Raw genomic sequence first — 18,890 nt, forward strand, 5'->3', positions numbered from 1 at the left:
TTGGAAACCAATATTGGCCCCTTTTATGAGTAAGAGTAAAAACCAAGTTAATTGTCTTCCTAGACAACGTAACTAGACTTAAACATAGATAGGATCATCAAGGGTCTTGATGAACATCACTCAATGTATACATATATAGTAGCTAGGGTAGGCGATGATAAACATTGGTATTGATAATAAAATTAAATGTATCGGTGTAAGAAAAGTCTAATCCCAATATACATGGCAATATATATATACCACATAAGAGGTGGACTTGTGGAATTGAGTACGTGCTTTACCATGCATGGACACTGACATAAAACTTTCCTTGTGCAATAATACAAATTAATCCATGATCATTACTACTTCCTCCGTTCCACAATAGATGCATCGTTTCTCATTTGCACGTATGCCAACACGCTTATTTAAACATTAATATCACTAAATATGTATAAGTAAAAATTATAAAAAGTTGATATTTGGAATCCTTGCATTAATACGAAATTAACAAGATCTCACTTGACTATGTTTTTTCTTACACAACAGTGAAATAATGATTGTCAAAGTTGATTGATGAATAGTGTGCAAATGAGAAACGATATGATGCATCTATTGTGGAACAGATGAAGTATCATTTATCATCAGTTACCAAATGGATCCAGCCTGTAAAAGACCTTGAATGACAAGATGAGCCATGGTTGAACCGATAAGTGTTGTTGGATCTCCAAGAAGAATGGAGAAAACAGCTCCAAGAAAAGCCTTGAGTACATTCACCCACTTATTGCTTGTAGAACTCAAACCGTGTGACAATTTCTTGGACTTGGTTTTAACTTCAGGTTGATTCATTGCTTGCAATGCCGAAGACAAGTTTTGCATGGCCATTTCCATCACACAGTAGACGTGAAAATTATAACCATCATTTTTATTCGATACATATGACCATCCTGGAATTTTCTTATAGCCACCTGCATGCGTTTAGTAAAATTAATAATTAGTCAATTAATCTACTATTACGTACTACCTCCGTTTCATAAAGATCTTTACAGTTACTATTTGCACGGACTCCAATGCAATATTTAACTACTAATATATCTAATTTCGTATGTGAAAAAATTATAAAAATTTGATATTCTGAAAATGCATCCCGACACCAATCTAACAAGATCTTACATATAACATTTTGATGTATATAATGGTGAGAATTCACGGTCAAAGTTTTTATACTTTGGACACATTTTCCAAAGCGTAAAGAACTTTCTGAAACGGAGGAAGTATGTATTTAGTGTCCAAAAATAATGCAAGTAAAAAAACGAAAGAAGTATACATAAAATAAACTACGCACTTATTTATTGGTTTATTAATCAAATTTGTTTTTATATATTAAGTAGAATAAAATAAAAATTCGGAAGTCAATTTATTAAGACATTAAACTCTATATATATTTTTTTTGGTGCGAATGAGCTACAAGGGCAATATAAATTACAAATGGGGGCGGGGAGATTATATATTTTTTTTGGTGCGAATGAGCTACAAGGGCAATATAAATTACAAATGGGGCCGGGGAGATTCGAACCTGAGACCTATCGTACACAGGCCCTCAATCTTAACCACTAGGCCAAGACATCATTGGTAGACATTAAACTCTATATGAGTAGTACAAAAGTAAAAAAAACGTTAGAATATATAACTAAACTTGGATTTGTTAACTTAATTTGTAGAGGGTGCCTAAATTATACTCTTTGATAGCCAATTAGTCAATTACTCTAAATGGATATTAACAATGATTTTCTTTAACTTCAAAAAAACACTTTTTATTAGTTTGATCGATTAGGTATGTTTCGATAGATCAGTAGATTTAAATACACATAATGCATTTTATATTACTTTAAAAAGCATGTATGAAACTCATATGTAAACCATAAAAATATTTCATGCATTATATGTTAAAAAGCATGTACGGCAACTCATAATATACGGAGAACGTATTATGTAACAATGAAACACTTAATCTAAAAATTAGTGCAATTTTAGGTGGATATCATCAAAGTATCAACTCCTCCAATAAAACAAGTAAGGGCGTTTTACCTTTGAGGCGCTTCTTATTGCACCATGCACAAGAAGATGGTTGTTGTTTCTCAAGCCTAAACATGACATCGTCAATTGTAATTTGATCCTCCAACTTAGCACATCTAGGGTGAAAATCCCAGTCTGTTGTTCGACAATGGTAGACGAAGCCCTTAATCGTCATTCCACACGCGTCACAGCTCCTGCACTCTGTGCAATCAACCTTCTTGCAGTGAATTCCTAGACGGGGCTTTTCTAGAAATTGACAGTTTTGCCCTTGAACAGTTATATTAGGGCATGTAACACAATCGATGTGTAAATCAAAGTCACATTTTTCACATCTATATCTTTCTCTTGTGCCCTTCATCTTGCAGCCGTCACATGTGTATTCATTTTGATAATTGACCTTCTGAAGGGGGTGCTCCGGGTGGCTTGGATGACTCATTTTATCACTTGTCATAATGGTTTGATGTGAAAATATACGTACCTGGCGACCAACACACGATTTACTCACATATTAATTAACAACGTGATAAATTTACCTAGCTACTTATCTTAACCTAAGACCTTAAATTAAATCTCATCAAAAATTAAATAAAATGGGCAGCATTATATAAATAGTACCACGATAAAAACATACGACGTTATTAAGTTACTACTACGTACGTAGTAAAACATACCTTTATATTTCTGTCCGTACGTAAATTGGTGATCAGAATTCTATAGGGAGGGAAAAGTGAGAAACTTATCAAGCCAATTAAGACAAAACTTGAAAAAGATTAATGGAAAAGAGAAGAAAGAAATAGAAATACCAAAAAAAATGGAATTGTAATAATCTTGTTGATGATACATATGTTGAAGCCTTGAGGGCAATGAGGGGTATATATAGTTAATTAATTCATCTGGGTTTTCTTCTAATTTTCGCAGAAATTTCCAACTCAACTCCTACACATACGTATAAATGTATAATATCTCTGTCGTCTGATAATGTCGTTGTTATGACGAATTTAAAACCTAGAATAATTAGATTAATTATAATATAAGCATATGTATATCAATTTACACTACAAATTCTACGGTCTAACTTCAGTAAATTGAGCCTTCGAAAGAAAAGAAAATAAAAACTTCATTAAATTGACACTTTCAAGTTTTTATTTTTAAATCATGTTAAGTTGAATTTTTCACAAGAAACATCATTGCTTTTACGTAGTAGACTAGTACGTATACTACGTATAGTCGGTATTTCTTTATTTTTAACCCAAAAAAAAGTATAATTTTGCATTTATTTATCGACGAGCGGACCGCATAAACAATACTCCCTCTGTTCCTTAGTACTCGCACCATTTTGACAGGACACACTGCCAATGTACAACTTTGACCACCAATATCTTTAACTACATATTATAAAAACTTATAAAAATATTAATATTTTGAAAATATATATTAAGATGAAGCCAACAATATATTATATACTAACATTTGTTTTCATATACCAGAAATAAAATAGGGTCAAAGTGTATTATGTGAATAGTGCAAAAAGTCAAAACGGTGTAAGTATTAAGGGAGAGAGGGAGTAATATGTTATTTTCATGGAAGTATATGTGAATTGTTAGAGCAAGATTGTGGAGTACTTGGTAGCTAGGCTTAATTTAGGTGAGTGTGTCAACATGATTGACTACTATTTTAATGTTACGTTTACGTGCATGCATTACCAATCTTAGCCATGGAAGGAGGTAAGAAATTACTAATCTAAATTTAAAAAGCTTATTATTGAGATGAAAGCCCATCAAACATAAACGAACATTCAAATTTGAAAATCTTAATTTAATATTGACTACTTGACATGAACCCCTTAAAAATTATCATAATCTGATGCGTATTATTTACCTAGTTTTCACTTATCTAACAATGTAAGAACTTATTTATAAAAGAGACTCAATTTACTTTTAAATATGTTGAACTTGAGCGGCCCTTCTAGGCTTGAACCACCTTTGTTAACCTAGCCTTATATTAACTTCTTTTTTCCGGAATAAAGCGAGAAAAAGCTTATTTGGTTGAAACCAGTGTGTTGCTTATACCAAGCTTTTTCTTTCATGAAAAATGCAATGCAAACTACACACATTGAGGAAGTTATACGGGAAACTCATTTATTATTGTAGTTTATTCACCAGGTTTCTTGAAACTAGGCCGGTTAAATTGAGATTAGAATGTAGTTTATATGTTCCATTTCATTTCTTTATCACGGAGTAACTACATTTAATTCAAAAAAATAAGCTTATGTATTTTGTCAAACTTTTTTTCCTACCCACACACAAAAAAAATGTACAGGATTTGTTTTGAAGGATAAGTTGACATTTTGATGTGAGACTAATTAGCGCCAACTGTGTACGTACACCGCGGTATGGTAGATAGGGTCACAGGGACTACTAAACTACAAGGTGATACTAAGTTCAGTAATTAAATACACCGGCTATATCTTTTTATAAACTCAAAAGGCGACTGAGGAATTTACAAGTTTTATTTTAAGTCATACAAGAAGTAATTTGCAACTAATTTTGCTTTTTTTAATGGTACTACTACAAGAAGAAAGTTGAGAGTGGTTTTCTCTCAACGGAATTCACCCAACTGAAGTCACAATCAGCAGATTCAGCACCATCTCCTAACCTAAAATTAAAACAAGATAAATTAAGCGTAATGTTTGGAGAAATCCCCCCCAACTAAGCACAATCCCACTAGCACAGATCAACTGATCACTCATTTGCTACAAAATTTCTGGAATTAACATATAATGTTGAGCAGATGAAATCGCCAAAACTCATATATTGCGCCATCACCAAATCGCAGATTATACTAAATATCAGAATCAGATATCTTTTCCTCTTTAGGAGGGGCATATTGTCTGCAAAGCTTCGACTTTGTCCAGGGATCCAAGGGCGCTCTCTGTGGTGGTTGCGGATTTGGAGGTTTTGATTGCCTAAGCTCATTTTCTCTGTCAATAAACCTATCCAAAATAACATAAGAAAATTAATGTCAGATTAGACACATACAGAGAGACGGATTAAACGGGATCAAGTACCATATCATACAGGGGAGTAGATCTATACAACAGATGAAATCAGGCAACGAATCACATGGGAAAGATTGGAGAGATATGAATTATAAAAAAATTGAATTATAACTAGACACAATCCCTGATCTGCTATCTGACTTATCCCTCTTATTCTACCATAAGGGGAGAAAGAAGCTATATTCCACAATCCAGAGTCACTCAAGAAAGAAGCTATAGTGCTGCCTTAAGTTTTATTTACAGCCAAAATTCTGATATTCAAGCGAAATTTAAAACACAAAAGTTTAGAACCAAATGTAAAACAAAAATTATCCATTACTGCGACCAACTTGATTAACAACAGTTTAAAAAAAAAATTAAAAGAAAGAAAAGGATATAAATCTTACTCGATATAAGCCATTGGGGCAGCATCACCAACTCGAATACGTGTCCTGAGCAGCCTTGTGTAACCACCAGCTCGGTTTCTGCAAGACAATTCAAATATCACCCAGCAATATATTAAGTTAAGTCTTTTTAAGTTCTGACCACTAACCCAAAGGTCAGCAGGCCAGGTTTTGAGATTTACTTGTATCGATATGCCAACTCCGTAAATAACTTGTGAATAACATCATCGCCCCTGACAAAAGCAGCAGCACATCTTGCAGCACAAAGAGAGCCCTGAAATTGCATTATCAAGATCAATTTGAAGTCATCAAGCGTTAAAATATATGCATCTAAACAAGATGTAACACTTTTCCATATCTAGATTCTAAAAAAGTTATGGTTATGTTCCTCTGTCCTATTAGCAATTCATAGCACAATGGTTTGAACTTTGAAGATTAAGAGTTTCAGACAATTTATTGAAGCTAACTCTAAAATAACTAAAGCTAAGCATCTAATTATAGCTTTTTCACTAGAGGATGAACTCCAGTAAACATCTTGTGTGGCCTTGCAAGCACCATGGCGTAAGACCATACAACTTAAGCCTGAAGCAACAAGAAACACTTGATGTCACCCTTCCTCCATAAATAGCCTGGACATGAAGGTCTATGGAGGTTCTTGTAACTTTGTAAGTGCAATGGAAATCCAGAGATAAAGGAACATGAAAATCTATTTCCCCATGATTAAAAGCTAGATTTATCACATCTGGAGCCTCCGTCCAACCCCCCTGCAGCCTGTTCACATTTATCTGCTGTAGTAACCTACTCCTACCCTTCCTGTCTTCTTGTTGACCACCTTTTTGGCTAACTGATGACGGTGCAGGCGAATGGGAAGCAGGTAAGAAGCAGCTAGGTAGATTTTCTTTGTAATATTTAAACTATGTAGCACGGAAACAGAATAGAAAAGGAACCAGGAACCAGGAACCAGGAATACATCTGACTTTTAATTAATCAATTAATTTAAATACTGCACATAACTAAATGCCACAGAATATGTTAGACCAAAAAAGGCAAGGAATTTTCACCCCAACAAAACTTTCACAACCTCTTTAAAGAATAGCAAGAGAAACCAGAGAATTTGAATTCCAATTTGCGTGACAAACTTGAGGTTACTGAAATACTAAGGTAGATAAAAGTGAATTATCCTCAAGCTGTAGGGCAACGTTGCACGTAACCTCCAATATCAGGTTTAGGTTCCAATTGAGCTCACATTTTCTATCCCAAAGACTTAAAATAAAGCAGCTTTGCAAAATATTATGGCAAGGTTGACAACCACACTAACAACTCTATTACGATGCAACAATGTAGCAATTCAAGATCTATATGGGCTTTAACATCATTCTCCTTCTTCAGGGAAAGAGAGAGCCTGAGTAGTGCTCTTCTAAGAAAACATTTTCTATGCTATATAGCACTCTTCAGGAAAAAAAAATCTAATGTTTCCAAAGCGGCTGATGAAAGTTATCGCCTTAACAAACTTTCCAGAGCATTCAATTTCGGTACCCCTACGAGACAAGCTCATGTCTTGCTCTACACCTTACCAGAAAGAGACCCATTAGGGATTTGTAATGGACCACAACAACAACCCTGACCCACCTGTGTTGGTGTATTACAGGCGCAACAGAAAAAGCAAGCAGCAGCACAGCCACAACAACAACACTGCAGGAAGGGGCGTTGGCACTAACTGACAAGAAAAGCAGAAAAGCAAAGCAAACAGAAAGGGCATTAATGTTTTGTACTTGCTTAGTTTCTTAGTTGTATAAATAAGAGAGAAGTGGAAAGAGAAAGGCATTGAGAATCATTTTGTAGAATTGGAGATTGGTAACCTCAAGTTACTCACCTGAGATTTGTAGCCTAAAGCTACTGAGATTTGTAACCTTTTGACTATTGAATCCAATCAATCAAATAGCCTCTTCCCTCTATTCCTCTCTGTGTGCCTGTGTGTGTTGTGAAGCCAACCCAGTGCTTTACAGTTGGTATCAGAGCAGCCACAATCCCAGGGAAGAAGAAACATGGTGCAGTCAACGTCACAACGGTTTGAAACTGTAGAAGGAGGGCTCGCGGAAGTCCGACAGCAGATGAGTGCCCTCGAAGAAACGGTGCAGCAGCTCTTGGCAGAGGGAATGTCCGCATTCCAAAAGACCTTGGCCGAGAAATTCGCCACCAAGAGTACAGAGGACACTCAGAAAATTCACCAGGCCACCACTCTTCTGGAAGAAAAGATAGATCGGTTTCGAGAGGAGCAAGGGGTTCAGATGGAGTTGCTGAAAAACAATCAGCAGAGGTTCCAAGAGGAATTAAAGGAATTTATGCAGAGGAAGAATTCCCCTGTTAACTCTCCGAGACATAATGCTGAAAACGACGGTGAGTTCTCCAGCTTTAGGCAACCCAACTACCAGGAGAACGACAGAGGAAGAGGAACCAACTGGAAGTACCGGAAGTTGGAAATGCCTACGTTCGAAGGGAAGGACCCGGACGGGTGGATTTTACGGGGAGAAAAATACTTTTAATTTTATGGGCTGTCGGAAAAGGAAAAGATGGATGCGGCGGTGGTGTCCATGGAAGGGGATGCATTGAGGTGGTACACCTTCGAAACTCGCCGGCGGCCGATACGGACGTGGGTAGAACTGAAAGGACGGGTATTGATGAAATACCGGCCCACCAACGCCGGCACCTTGCACGAGCAGTGGTTGGCCACCGTGCAAACCACCACGGTAGAAGACTACACCTGCCGGTACATCAACCTAGCATCACCATTGGAGGATGTTCCAGAAAGCATCATGAAGGCGCAGTTTGTTAATGGATTGAAGGAAGATATTAAGGCGGAAATTCGAGTGTTGAACCCGTACACCCTAGATGATATTATGGATCTGGCTCTTCGGGTCGAGGAGAGGAATCGGACACAAAAAAACGGGTATGGAGGAAGCAAGAATGGACCCTTCTCATATTTTAGTAAAAGCCCACTCTCATACAAACCACAACCCACAACCCCAATAGCCCAAACACAAAGCTTGTACCCAAGCCACTTTAACCCATTCAATAAGCCCTCCACCCAAAAACCCACCACATCTTCCCACAACTCCACGTCTTTTACCCAAGCCCCTGCCAAAAGTACAGCTTCTCGGATCACCGGAGAAACGCGCCGGCTAACTGAACGGGAACTCCAGGAGAAGCGGTCTAAAGTCTTATGTTTTAGGTGTGATGAAAGGTAGAGCATCGGCCACCAGTGTAAGAAGAGGGAGATGAATGTTTTGTTGGTGGATGAGGAAGACGGTGGAGAGGAGCTAACCGGAGAGGAAGTCGGTGGTGAGTTTTATTCGCTGGAGGAGCAGGGAAAGGAGGAGATACCGACAACACTCTCAATTAATTCAATTGTATGCCTTACCAACCCGAAGACACTTAAATTGGTCGGGCGCATCGGAGACGGCGAGGTGGTGGTGATGGTGGATCCCGGAGCTACTCATAACTTTATCTCAGTCCGAGCGGTGGAAAAATTGGGAGTGCCGGTGACGGAGTCTGCCGGGTTTGGCGTTTCATTGGGTAATGGCGAGGCAGTAAAGGGAACTGGCATTTGCAAGCAGGTACGACTGACATTGAACCCAGGTATTGAAATAGAGGAGGACTTCTTGCCTTTCGATTTGGGCAACTCGGATGTGATATTGGGTATTCAGTGGTTGGAGAAGTTGGGGCCGGTGATCACGAACTGGAAAACGCAAGTCATGACCTATCAAGTGGAAGGCTCGACGGTAACAATCAGGGGAGATCCCTCCCTAGCCCGATCGAAAATTTTCGTGAAGGCTATGTTAAAGGTGATCAGGAAGGAAGGTGGAGGCATTTTGTTGGAGTTTAATCAGCTTGAGGAAAAGGTGAAGGAAGGCCCAACAGTACCTGTATTTTTGCGGGAAACGTTGGAACAATTCAGAGGGATTTTTGAATTACCCACGGGCTTACCACCGAGCCGTGGACACGAGCACGCCATCCTCATGAAAGAAGGCAGCAACCCAATTGGGGTCGGACCCTACAGATATCCGCAAGTACAGAAGGACGAGATTGAAAGACTAATCCGAGAGATGCTAGAGGCCGGGATTATAAAACCATCCACAAGCCCTTTTTCGAGTCCAGTTTTATTAGTTAAGAAGAAGGATGGGTCTTGGCGCTTTTGTGCGGATTACCGGGCTCTCAACAAGGAGACGGTCCCTGATAAATACCCAATCCCGGTGATTGATGAACTACTGGATGAATTACACGGGGCCAAGATATTCTCTAAGCTCGACTTGCGAGCCGGATACCATCAAATTCTGGTGAAACCAGAGGACACCCACAAGACTGCTTTTCGAACTCATGAAGGGCATTATGAGTTCTTGGTAATGCCGTTCAGCCTCACCAACGCTCCTGCTACGTTTCAATCTTTGATGAATGAGGTATTCCGACCTTATCTTAGAAAGTTCGTTCTTGTTTTTTTTGATGATATATTAATTTATAGCTCTTGTGAGACTGACCATGTGAAACATATACAATTAGTGTTGGCATTGTTGATGAAAAATCAGTTGTTTGCTAATTTCAAAAAGTGTGAGTTTGGGGAGGAAGTAGCCTATTTGGGGCATGTAATCTATTTGGGGTGTCAGTTGATCAAGAAAAGATACGAGCTATGAAGGAGTGGAGTACTCTGCAAAATTTGCGGGAGTTGAGAGGTTTTTTAGGTCTCACGGGGTATTACAGGAAGTTCATTGCCGGCTATGCTCAAATTGCCCAACCACTCACCGATCAATTGAGGAAGGATAACTTTGGGTGGTCGGAAATGGCCACACAGGCGTTTGAGATGTTGAAGAAAGCTATGACTACCGCTCCTATGTTGGCTATGCCGAATTTTGGTAGGGAGTTTGTGATTGAAACAGATGCGTCGGGGTATGGTTTGGGAGCAGTGATGATGCAAGAAGGGCGTCCGGTGGCCTTCTACAACCGAGTTCTTGGCCCACGGGCAAGAGGGAAATCCATATACGAAAAGGAACTCATGGCCATTTGCTTAGCGGTGGAAAAGTGGAAACCCTACCTCCTTGGCAGACACTTCGTGATTCGCACCGACCAACAGAGCCTGAGGCATATCACTCAGCAGCGAGAGATTGGCTCCGATTATCAAAAGTGGGTACGTAAGCTGATTGGTTTTGATTTTGATATCCAGTACAAGCCCGGAACCTCTAACCGGGTAGCTGATGCGCTCTCAAGAAAGGGGGCAGGAGAGGTTGAATTCGGGGCTCTAGAATTGGGGGCACTTCTTACTTCTCAAGGGGTGAATTGGGGTGAGCTAGAGGAAGAAATTAAGAAGGATGAGGGTCTGGAAAAAATTCGGCAGGAGGTTAGGGAGGGTAAACAGCTGGCTGGATTTTCATTGGTGGGGGAAAAGCTCCTATATAAGGGACGAACCGTGCTAGCCAGAACGTCCGCCTTCATCCCTCTTTTACTCCGTGAATATCACGATTCACCAGTTGGGGGACACTCTGGAGAAGTCAAGACGTACCTCCGCCTTACCTCGGAATGGTTCTGGCAAGGCATGAGGAAGAGTGTAGCCAGGTATGTGCGTGAATGCCGAGTATGTCAACAGAATAAACATTCCCAACAGCAGCCGGCGGGGTTGCTGCAGCCCCTGCCCGTACCAGTGGCCGTGTGGGATGACCTCACGATGGATTTTATCGAGGGATTACCTCCTTCAAGGGGAGTGGATACCATCTTAGTGGTGGTGGACAGGCTATCAAAATATGCTCACTTTATTGGGCTTAAACACCCCTTTACGGCCTTGACTGTGGCCGCGGCTTTTGTTCGCGATGTGGTTAAGTTGCATGGATTTCCTGCTTCCATCATCTCAGACGGGGATAGGGTGTTTCTTAGCATCTTCTGGAAGGAGTTGTTTAAACTCCATGGAACCGATTTGAAGAGAAGTACGTCGTACCATCCACAAACTGACGGTCAATCCGAAAACGTGAATAAGGGGCTGGAAACCTACTTGCGTTGCTTTGCGGGTGAGACCAAAGGAGTGGGCCAAATGGCTCTCGTGGGCCGAGTATTCCTACAATACTTCACCCCCACATGTCCACCGCCATGACCCCTTTCAAGGTGGTCTATGGTAGGGATCCCCCACGTTTGCTACGACTGGAAGCAAGGCACACTCCTGTGGATACCTTGGACGAGATGCTCCGGGAAAGGGATGGTGTTCTGGACGAACTCAAACTCAACTTATTGCGGGCCCAACAGATTATGAAGCACAATGCAGACAAGAAAAGAAGGGATGAAAATTTTGAAGTAGGAGATAAGGTATTTCTCAAATTACAACCTTATAGGCAACGCTCATTAGCCAAGAGGCCTAATGAAAAACTGTCAGCCCGTTTCTATGGTCCCTTTGAGATTATACAGAAGATTGGTCGTGTAGCCTACAAGCTCAAATTACCCCACACTAGCAAGATTCACCCTGTCTTTCATGCGTCACAACTCAAAAGGGTTGTAGGAGAACAAACTGTTGCTGCCACCTTGCCAATCCAACTTACCTCGGAGTTAGAACTGGCAGTGGAACCTGAAGAGTTGCTTGGTGTGCGTGAACAGGAAGGGGAGGGCGCCATGGTACTGATCAAGTGGAAGGGTCTGCCAGCGTTTGATGCTACATGGGAAGTTGCAGCACGGCTCAATGATCGCTTCCCTGACTTCCACCTTGGGGACAAGGTGTTTGTTTGGGGGCGGGGTGTTGTAATGGACCACAACAACAACCCTGACCCACCTGTGTTGGTGTATTACAGGCGCAACAGAAAAAGCAAGCAGAAAAAGCAAGCAGCAGCACAGCCACAACAACAACACTGCAAGAAGGGGCGTTGGCACTAACTGACAAGAAAAGCAGAAAAGCAAAGCAAACAGAAAGGGCATTAATGTTTTGTACTTGCTTAGTTTCTTAGTTGTATAAATAAGAGAGAAGTGGAAAGAGAAAGGCATTGAGAATCATTTTGTAGAATTGGAGACTGGTAACCTCAAGTTACTCACCTGAGATTTGTAGCCTAAAGCTACTGAGATTTGTAACCTTTTGACTATTGAATCCAATCAATCAAATAGCCTCTTCCCTCTATTCCTCTCTGTGTGCCTGTGTGTGTTGTGAAGCCAACCCAGTGCTTTACAGGATTATCAAGAGGAAGTACAATGATGTGATAATCAACATGAATCCAAAATTCCAAACATACAAGTTGGTAAAACTAAATGGGAAAATGGTTCCTTATTCTTGAATACCTTAAGAAACTCATGATTAATGTCTTACACGAGTATAATGGATACAATAATGTCTATCAATATATCTCTACCGAAGATGAGTCTAAGTCATGTTTAGATGGTTAGAGTGAGAGTGAGAGTTAATAATTCTTGAGTGGCTTGATGTATCCGTTATGGCAATGAGGAGGCAACTTGATGCTCGCTTTACACATGGAGTATGTCTGATCCCATTCCTATTCCCCTCCTGGCTGATCAAGTACCAAAATGTCAATTATGGTGGAGTGGGAATAGTCACTCCCTTACCCATATGTGTTGATAGATAAGTGCGATTTTAGGCCATGGTATACAATTAAAGAACACTGGTATTTGGAGACATGGTAGTGATAATGGTGTAATTGTAGCAGTCAAGGAATATGGAGTATATCAAAATTTAGCTATGTGCCACCAAGCCCAACTGTCCTAGTTTAATTTGTTCTTGCTACTATCCAGAATGTTGACGTTGAATGCTAGCCATTGGGTTTGGTCAAGGTCAGACATGGGAATTTTATTTCAAATTTGTTACTTCAGTAGCAATCATCCTTTGTGGTTTGAGTTGTGAAAAAATTGAAGGTGGTTGTGGCCTCGTAGGGGTGGAGATTCAAGAGCAAAGTTAGAATGGGATGCTTCCCTGGTCTAGTGAGCTAGTCAAATAAAATGGAAAAATGGGAGGTTTTTGTTCTTTTCATTATCTGTACCTTTCTTAATTTCTTAATTTTTCTTTGCTTAAACCAAACCCTCCAATAGAAGAAATATTGAAAAGAAATTCTTACCAAATAGAAAAGGAGCTGAAAGGGGAAGAAAGGGAACGATAGTGTGCATATTAAGAAAACTTACCAAGACAACTGACCTGTAAAATTCAGCAGAAGATAGCCCGCAACCCATGGAAACAACCATCTGAACCATAAAGGTAAAAAACTAACCAATGCTTATGATCTGAGGTTTGAACCTGGGGCATTGTGCATAAAAAGTAATACATCAGCTAAACCTCTGCTGCTAGCCCTGGCTTGCCGTCCTTGATTCCATCACTCATTGTTACAGCACTTTGCCTAAAAAATCAAGAGCTATAGAGTGGAAATTGTTTAATCATAGAAAGGTCATTCCTGAGTAGAGATTGCCTAATACCTCCTTGAAGCTTCTTTCAAATATCTTCCTTGAATTCTACGTCTTTTAGCTTTTATATTGTTCCATCACTGAATTGTCAACTCTATCATTTTACTGTGGTTGCTTAATAACTAATTGTCTGTATATCTCAGTTCACATGTGAGTAGAGTTTGGTTGGTCTCTTTGAAGTTAAAAATAAGATGCTAATACACTTTTGGTTGTTTCCCTATGCAAGTTGACTTTCTTACACATTCTTATTCATGTTCATTTTTTGGTTATGAAGGATGCTGGACGTGGGGCAGATAATTCTGAGTGGAAAAATCTACATGACCTCAAGGAACCCCCAAGCACTGATGCCAGCAAGCCAGATGATCCTTGTGGTTTCCCTCTAAGCCAAGGGGTGAATAATGAGAAAGATAACTTTGAGGGAAAAGAAGATTTGAAGAACAGAGATGGGGTGAAGGTCCGTCGATTTGAGTAAATAGGACTGGAGGCTTGCCTTGATGCAGTTTGTAGTTCCTTAGACAATGAGGTATTCCCAATTATCCTATTTTAAAGGGTGAAAACTTTGTCGATACCATGTCTTCATTGAGTTTCTCTACATTCTTTTACCTCAATTTCATTTTTTTTCCCCTCCAATTAGTCGAGGACTTTGGACCAAGAAGCTTATCCAGCCTTGGATAAGCTAACTTCTAAAAACAGCACACTGAACTTGGAACGTGTTCGGAAAATAAAGAGTTAACTTGTGGCACTTATTGGGCGTGTCCAGAAGGTACAGTGATATAGTAATACGATTTATACTAGCTTGTTTCCCCTGTGCATGTTTGTGACTGTAAAGAATTATACAATTGCTTTACTGCAGAAAAAGTGTTATTTCTCCCTTACTTTCATTTTGTTTGTTATGCAATTCAGTTTCACATACCATGAGACTTACCACTACTTCTTAAAACCTTGATCACTTTTCTTCAACACATAGTTCATGCTCTTGAGGATTCTACTTTTGTAGAAACCACTACCTCTGGATATTTCGCAATGCATGATTCTGCAAACTTATTCTTAATTTTTCCTGTATTAAGTTGTTCTGGACCATGCTTTTTGATTTGGTGTTAGAAATTTTGATTTTGCTTTGGAATTTATAAATTTAGAGGAAAAGAAGGTATTTCTAAAATTTCTATGCATTGTGAGTATATGGTTAGAGATCATACTTTACCTTGAATATTAAAGCTTACAGTAAATTATAACCAAAGCAAAGTGGTTTTCACTTTTCATGCTTTTCAGATTCTTAAGCAACGATTTCCAAGGAAATTCTATTTAAAAGCATTACCTGGAATTCTAAGAAACTGGTCTGTCACAAATTTAGTATTATAGGAGATGAAATTCTTATGTTAGAACTAAACTCAACCTTGGATTAATGAGACCTACTGTTGTGTTAACTTTGATAAAGTTCAATTGTTGGTTAGATTTGTAGTTCAGATCTTAATCTGCATTTCCGTTGACACTAGCTCTTAAGTCGATAAGTCATGTGACTTACCCAAGAAACTCGAGCACACCCTATTATAAGCCTTCAGAGAATAAAGCTTTAAAGATAATACCCATCTGAACACTCTGACACACTTTATCAACCGCCTAATATGTCTACAAAAGTAGCATCCAATATGCCTTTCCCAGAATAGAAGCTCTCTAGCCTAATGAAATGGAGATAAAAAAATAGCACGTAACCTATTAGCTAGGAACTTTGATAAAATCTTACAAGCACTTGAATTGGTCTCAAAATTTGCACCTTCTCGGAAAACCCGTTCTTAGGGGCCCGAATAATGACAGTAGATATCAGACTCTTATCAATTTTCCCATTCTCAAAGAACTTCTGAAGCAAGCTCATAATACAAACTTCCAACACTCCTAATAAAAGTGAGAAGTAAAACCATCACGACAACGGTAATTGTCAACATACATACTATTATACTAAGTTAAGCATACACTAATCTTATCCTCCTTGAAACATCTCTTTAAACAGTAAACACTCTTTATCCACACCAAAAATCAGATAACAATCAAGTCCATCCAACATCAATATACAGAAACTGTATCTTCATCCTTAAGGCTCAAACCATAAGTATCTAGAATTAGTAGAATAGTTTATATAGTCAAACCCTGTGGTTGACAAATTCTTTTAAAGAACCATTGTCCACCATATTCTTCAAAGAAATTAATGTTTCAAGACTTGTACTCCACAAGTATCCCAATAGTTGCATACACCTCAACACAGTGGCGGAGCTAATGTTCAAGATGTGTGGTCATTTGACCCCACTACTACAATGTATATTTGTGGAAAAATTTACAACCCCTACTATGTTATTACGTATCCGCCATTGCCTCTGACATCCCCAGATTCCCGACCCCGCCATATGAAATATTCCAATTGGGTGATTATTGATCTATCATCACTGCAGAGAGCCAGAGAGATGTTTATGGTAAACAAGGCCAATAGTTCAAACATTTACATCCGACGAATAAGAAACAGAATAAGGCTACATCAAAACTACTATTACTCCTCCACACTACAAACTTACAAAGTAAACTAGCAAATGTCAAAAAAAAAAAAGTAAAGCATAAAGAATGATTTTCGATTTCCACAATTGTTTTCTCATCTAAACGGCTCTCTGTAATTGAAACCGGAACCAGTCCATCGAAATGGTAAGCCCCGTCAAATATTCATTATCACTAGACTCTCTCCACCATCAAAGTAACAAAATAAAAACTAAAAGAATCTAATCCACCAACTAAGATGCAACCTAAACCATTAATTAATACGAAATATATTTGAGAATTCAAAAATGACCAACAAAAAATAAATGGAATTGTTTTTCATAAACTTACATCTTTTCCCAATTGAACCATATTATCGGCTAATCTTCGAACTTCTTTCGCCTGCAAAACAGGAAAAAAAAATTGAAATTCGTATTACTAATATAGAATACGGTCGTGTTTGAAATTTAATTACTCAAAATCAGCTAAACCCTGGATCATAAACCCTAAAAAAAACATATTTATTTTTGCAAATAAAATGTGAAAAGTGAGGGAAAAGAAAACTAACCTTTGCAACGGTAGTCTCGATTCGCTCGTGTTTCACCAACTGAGACACCATTGTTCTACACTAAAAAAACAAAAGAGCTCGAATTTATCCACATTTTTTCAAATTTTAATTTAATTTGAATGAAAATAAAAGGAGAAGAAGACCTGAGCATTGACATACGGTGGCCGGTAGGCCGATTGAGCTTCCTTAATTTCGTCATTTTTGATAACTGGAGAGAGAAACTGCGAAGCTGAGAAGTAGACGATGAAACTGAACAACTGGGGAAGATGACTACAGCAGGCGTTTGCGTTTTGGAGGGTAATTGTTTTCTTTCGGGTCAAAATTTCATGTTTCGGGTAAAAGGCCCAAATAAGGCAGATCCAAGCCTACTATTATTAGTCATGCATAACTCGTGAGCCTCATGAGCTCAGCCCAATCACAATAAATGAAACTTCCCATAGGATTAACCAAACAAACACTATGATTATTACTACTCCTTCCGTCTCTTTTTGTTTTTTACGTTTTTTTTTTTTGGTATTTCAAAATGTTCTTTACATTTCCTTTTATAATATCACATAAATGACTTAGTATTCTATTAAAATTTGTGTCCAATTATTATTTTAACCAATTAAATTCATTAGGTCATTTAATATCTCACACTTTTCCATTGGGACATTAAAATTTTCTCATTTCCCAATATCAGAATTTTGATAAAAGTGAAAACATTATAAATAAACGTAAATTATCTTGTTTAAATAAAAAAAATTGAGGAATCTCGATGCAAATTAATTAATCGTTAAAACGCGTGAAAAATGTCAAACGTAAAAAACAAAAAGAGACGGAGGGAGTATGATTTTTCGATTATAATTGATTGATTGTACTTGTCCCAAAAATGTTATACAGATTCATTGTCGTATATTTTATGCTCTCTAGTATGTAGTTATTGAGTGAAACTTATTTTTACTGATAGTTACGGAGTACTTATTAATCACATATGGCCATTGTCAAATCACAACTTAATCCGCTTGTTTTAATTTTTGTCCTAAAGCCGTAACCAATTTGACATTCAAAAAACTTAGTCGCCGTCCGCAAACCTGCACATACCTCTATAAATTAAGTCTACGGATTTAGTACATAAAATATTGTTCATGTCATTGATGTGAACATTGAAAGGGCTCTCACTCAACAGATCAAAGGTGCACGGGATAATAGGTTGATGGCTCGCAGAGAAACTTCGTCCTAAATTCATATGCAATTAAGATAATCATCATGTTAGCTTGTATTAAAGTGGTTTAGTGCTTAAATAATCTCTCATTCTCCCATATGGGACAAACACTTTCCCTTACATATAAAATATTCACGAAATCACAAAATTATATTGCGTACTCCCTCCATTCCTAAATGTTTTTTTTTTTTTTTTTTTCTGTTTTTCGAATTAGCGTTTCTTTTTGTTCTTCCCATTACGAATCTTTTCCTTTTTTTTGCAAATTCCCCCCCCCCCCCCCAAATACCCTCTTTCTACAATTTAATTTCCTACTATATCCTACATTTATTTCATCCACCTACCCAATTAATCTCATTGATTTCCCCACACATCTTATTTAATACTTCCTTCGTCTTTTAATACTCGCAACGTTTGGACTTTTGCCACTATTCATATAATCTACTTTGACTATTCTTAGTGCTTTTTATATAAGATAAAACATAGTCACGTGGGATCTTGTTAGATTCGTCTCAATGTATATTTTCAAAATATCAACTTTTTATAATTTTTGCATAAAGAGAATTTAAGATACAAATGATCTAAGTTGTGCATTGGCATGCGTGAAACTAACAAACGTTGCGAGTATTAAAAGACGGAGGAAGTACATTCACACTCCCCAATTCGATCATTCACCCATCTTATTTT

The 18,890-nt window shown here is 38.4% G+C and overlaps 2 protein-coding genes across 2 annotated transcripts; both read right to left on the reverse strand.

Moving 5' to 3' along the window:
* Positions 1–390: 390 nt before the first annotated feature.
* Positions 391–2,886, reverse strand: LOC110786485 (uncharacterized). Its single transcript, XM_021991042.2, has 3 exons — positions 2,727–2,886; positions 2,068–2,533; positions 391–947 (listed from the first exon to the last, which is right to left on the reverse strand). Exons 2-3 carry the CDS (start codon positions 2,504–2,506, stop codon positions 628–630), a joined length of 759 nt encoding a protein of 252 aa, XP_021846734.2. The 5' UTR covers positions 2,507–2,533; positions 2,727–2,886; the 3' UTR covers positions 391–627.
* Positions 2,887–4,500: 1,614 nt separating this feature from the next.
* On the reverse strand, positions 4,501–17,310 carry LOC110786511 (uncharacterized). Its single transcript, XM_021991063.2, has 6 exons — positions 17,146–17,310; positions 17,003–17,057; positions 16,786–16,836; positions 5,679–5,770; positions 5,500–5,577; positions 4,501–5,047 (listed from the first exon to the last, which is right to left on the reverse strand). The coding sequence occupies exons 1-6, from the start codon at positions 17,199–17,201 to the stop codon at positions 4,897–4,899; spliced, it is 483 nt and encodes a 160-aa protein (XP_021846755.1). The 5' UTR covers positions 17,202–17,310; the 3' UTR covers positions 4,501–4,896.
* Positions 17,311–18,890: the final 1,580 nt, after the last annotated feature.

Source organism: Spinacia oleracea, chromosome 4 (genome assembly GCF_020520425.1).
Source record: "Spinacia oleracea cultivar Varoflay chromosome 4, BTI_SOV_V1, whole genome shotgun sequence".
Classification (NCBI taxonomy): Eukaryota; Viridiplantae; Streptophyta; class Magnoliopsida; order Caryophyllales; family Amaranthaceae; genus Spinacia; species Spinacia oleracea.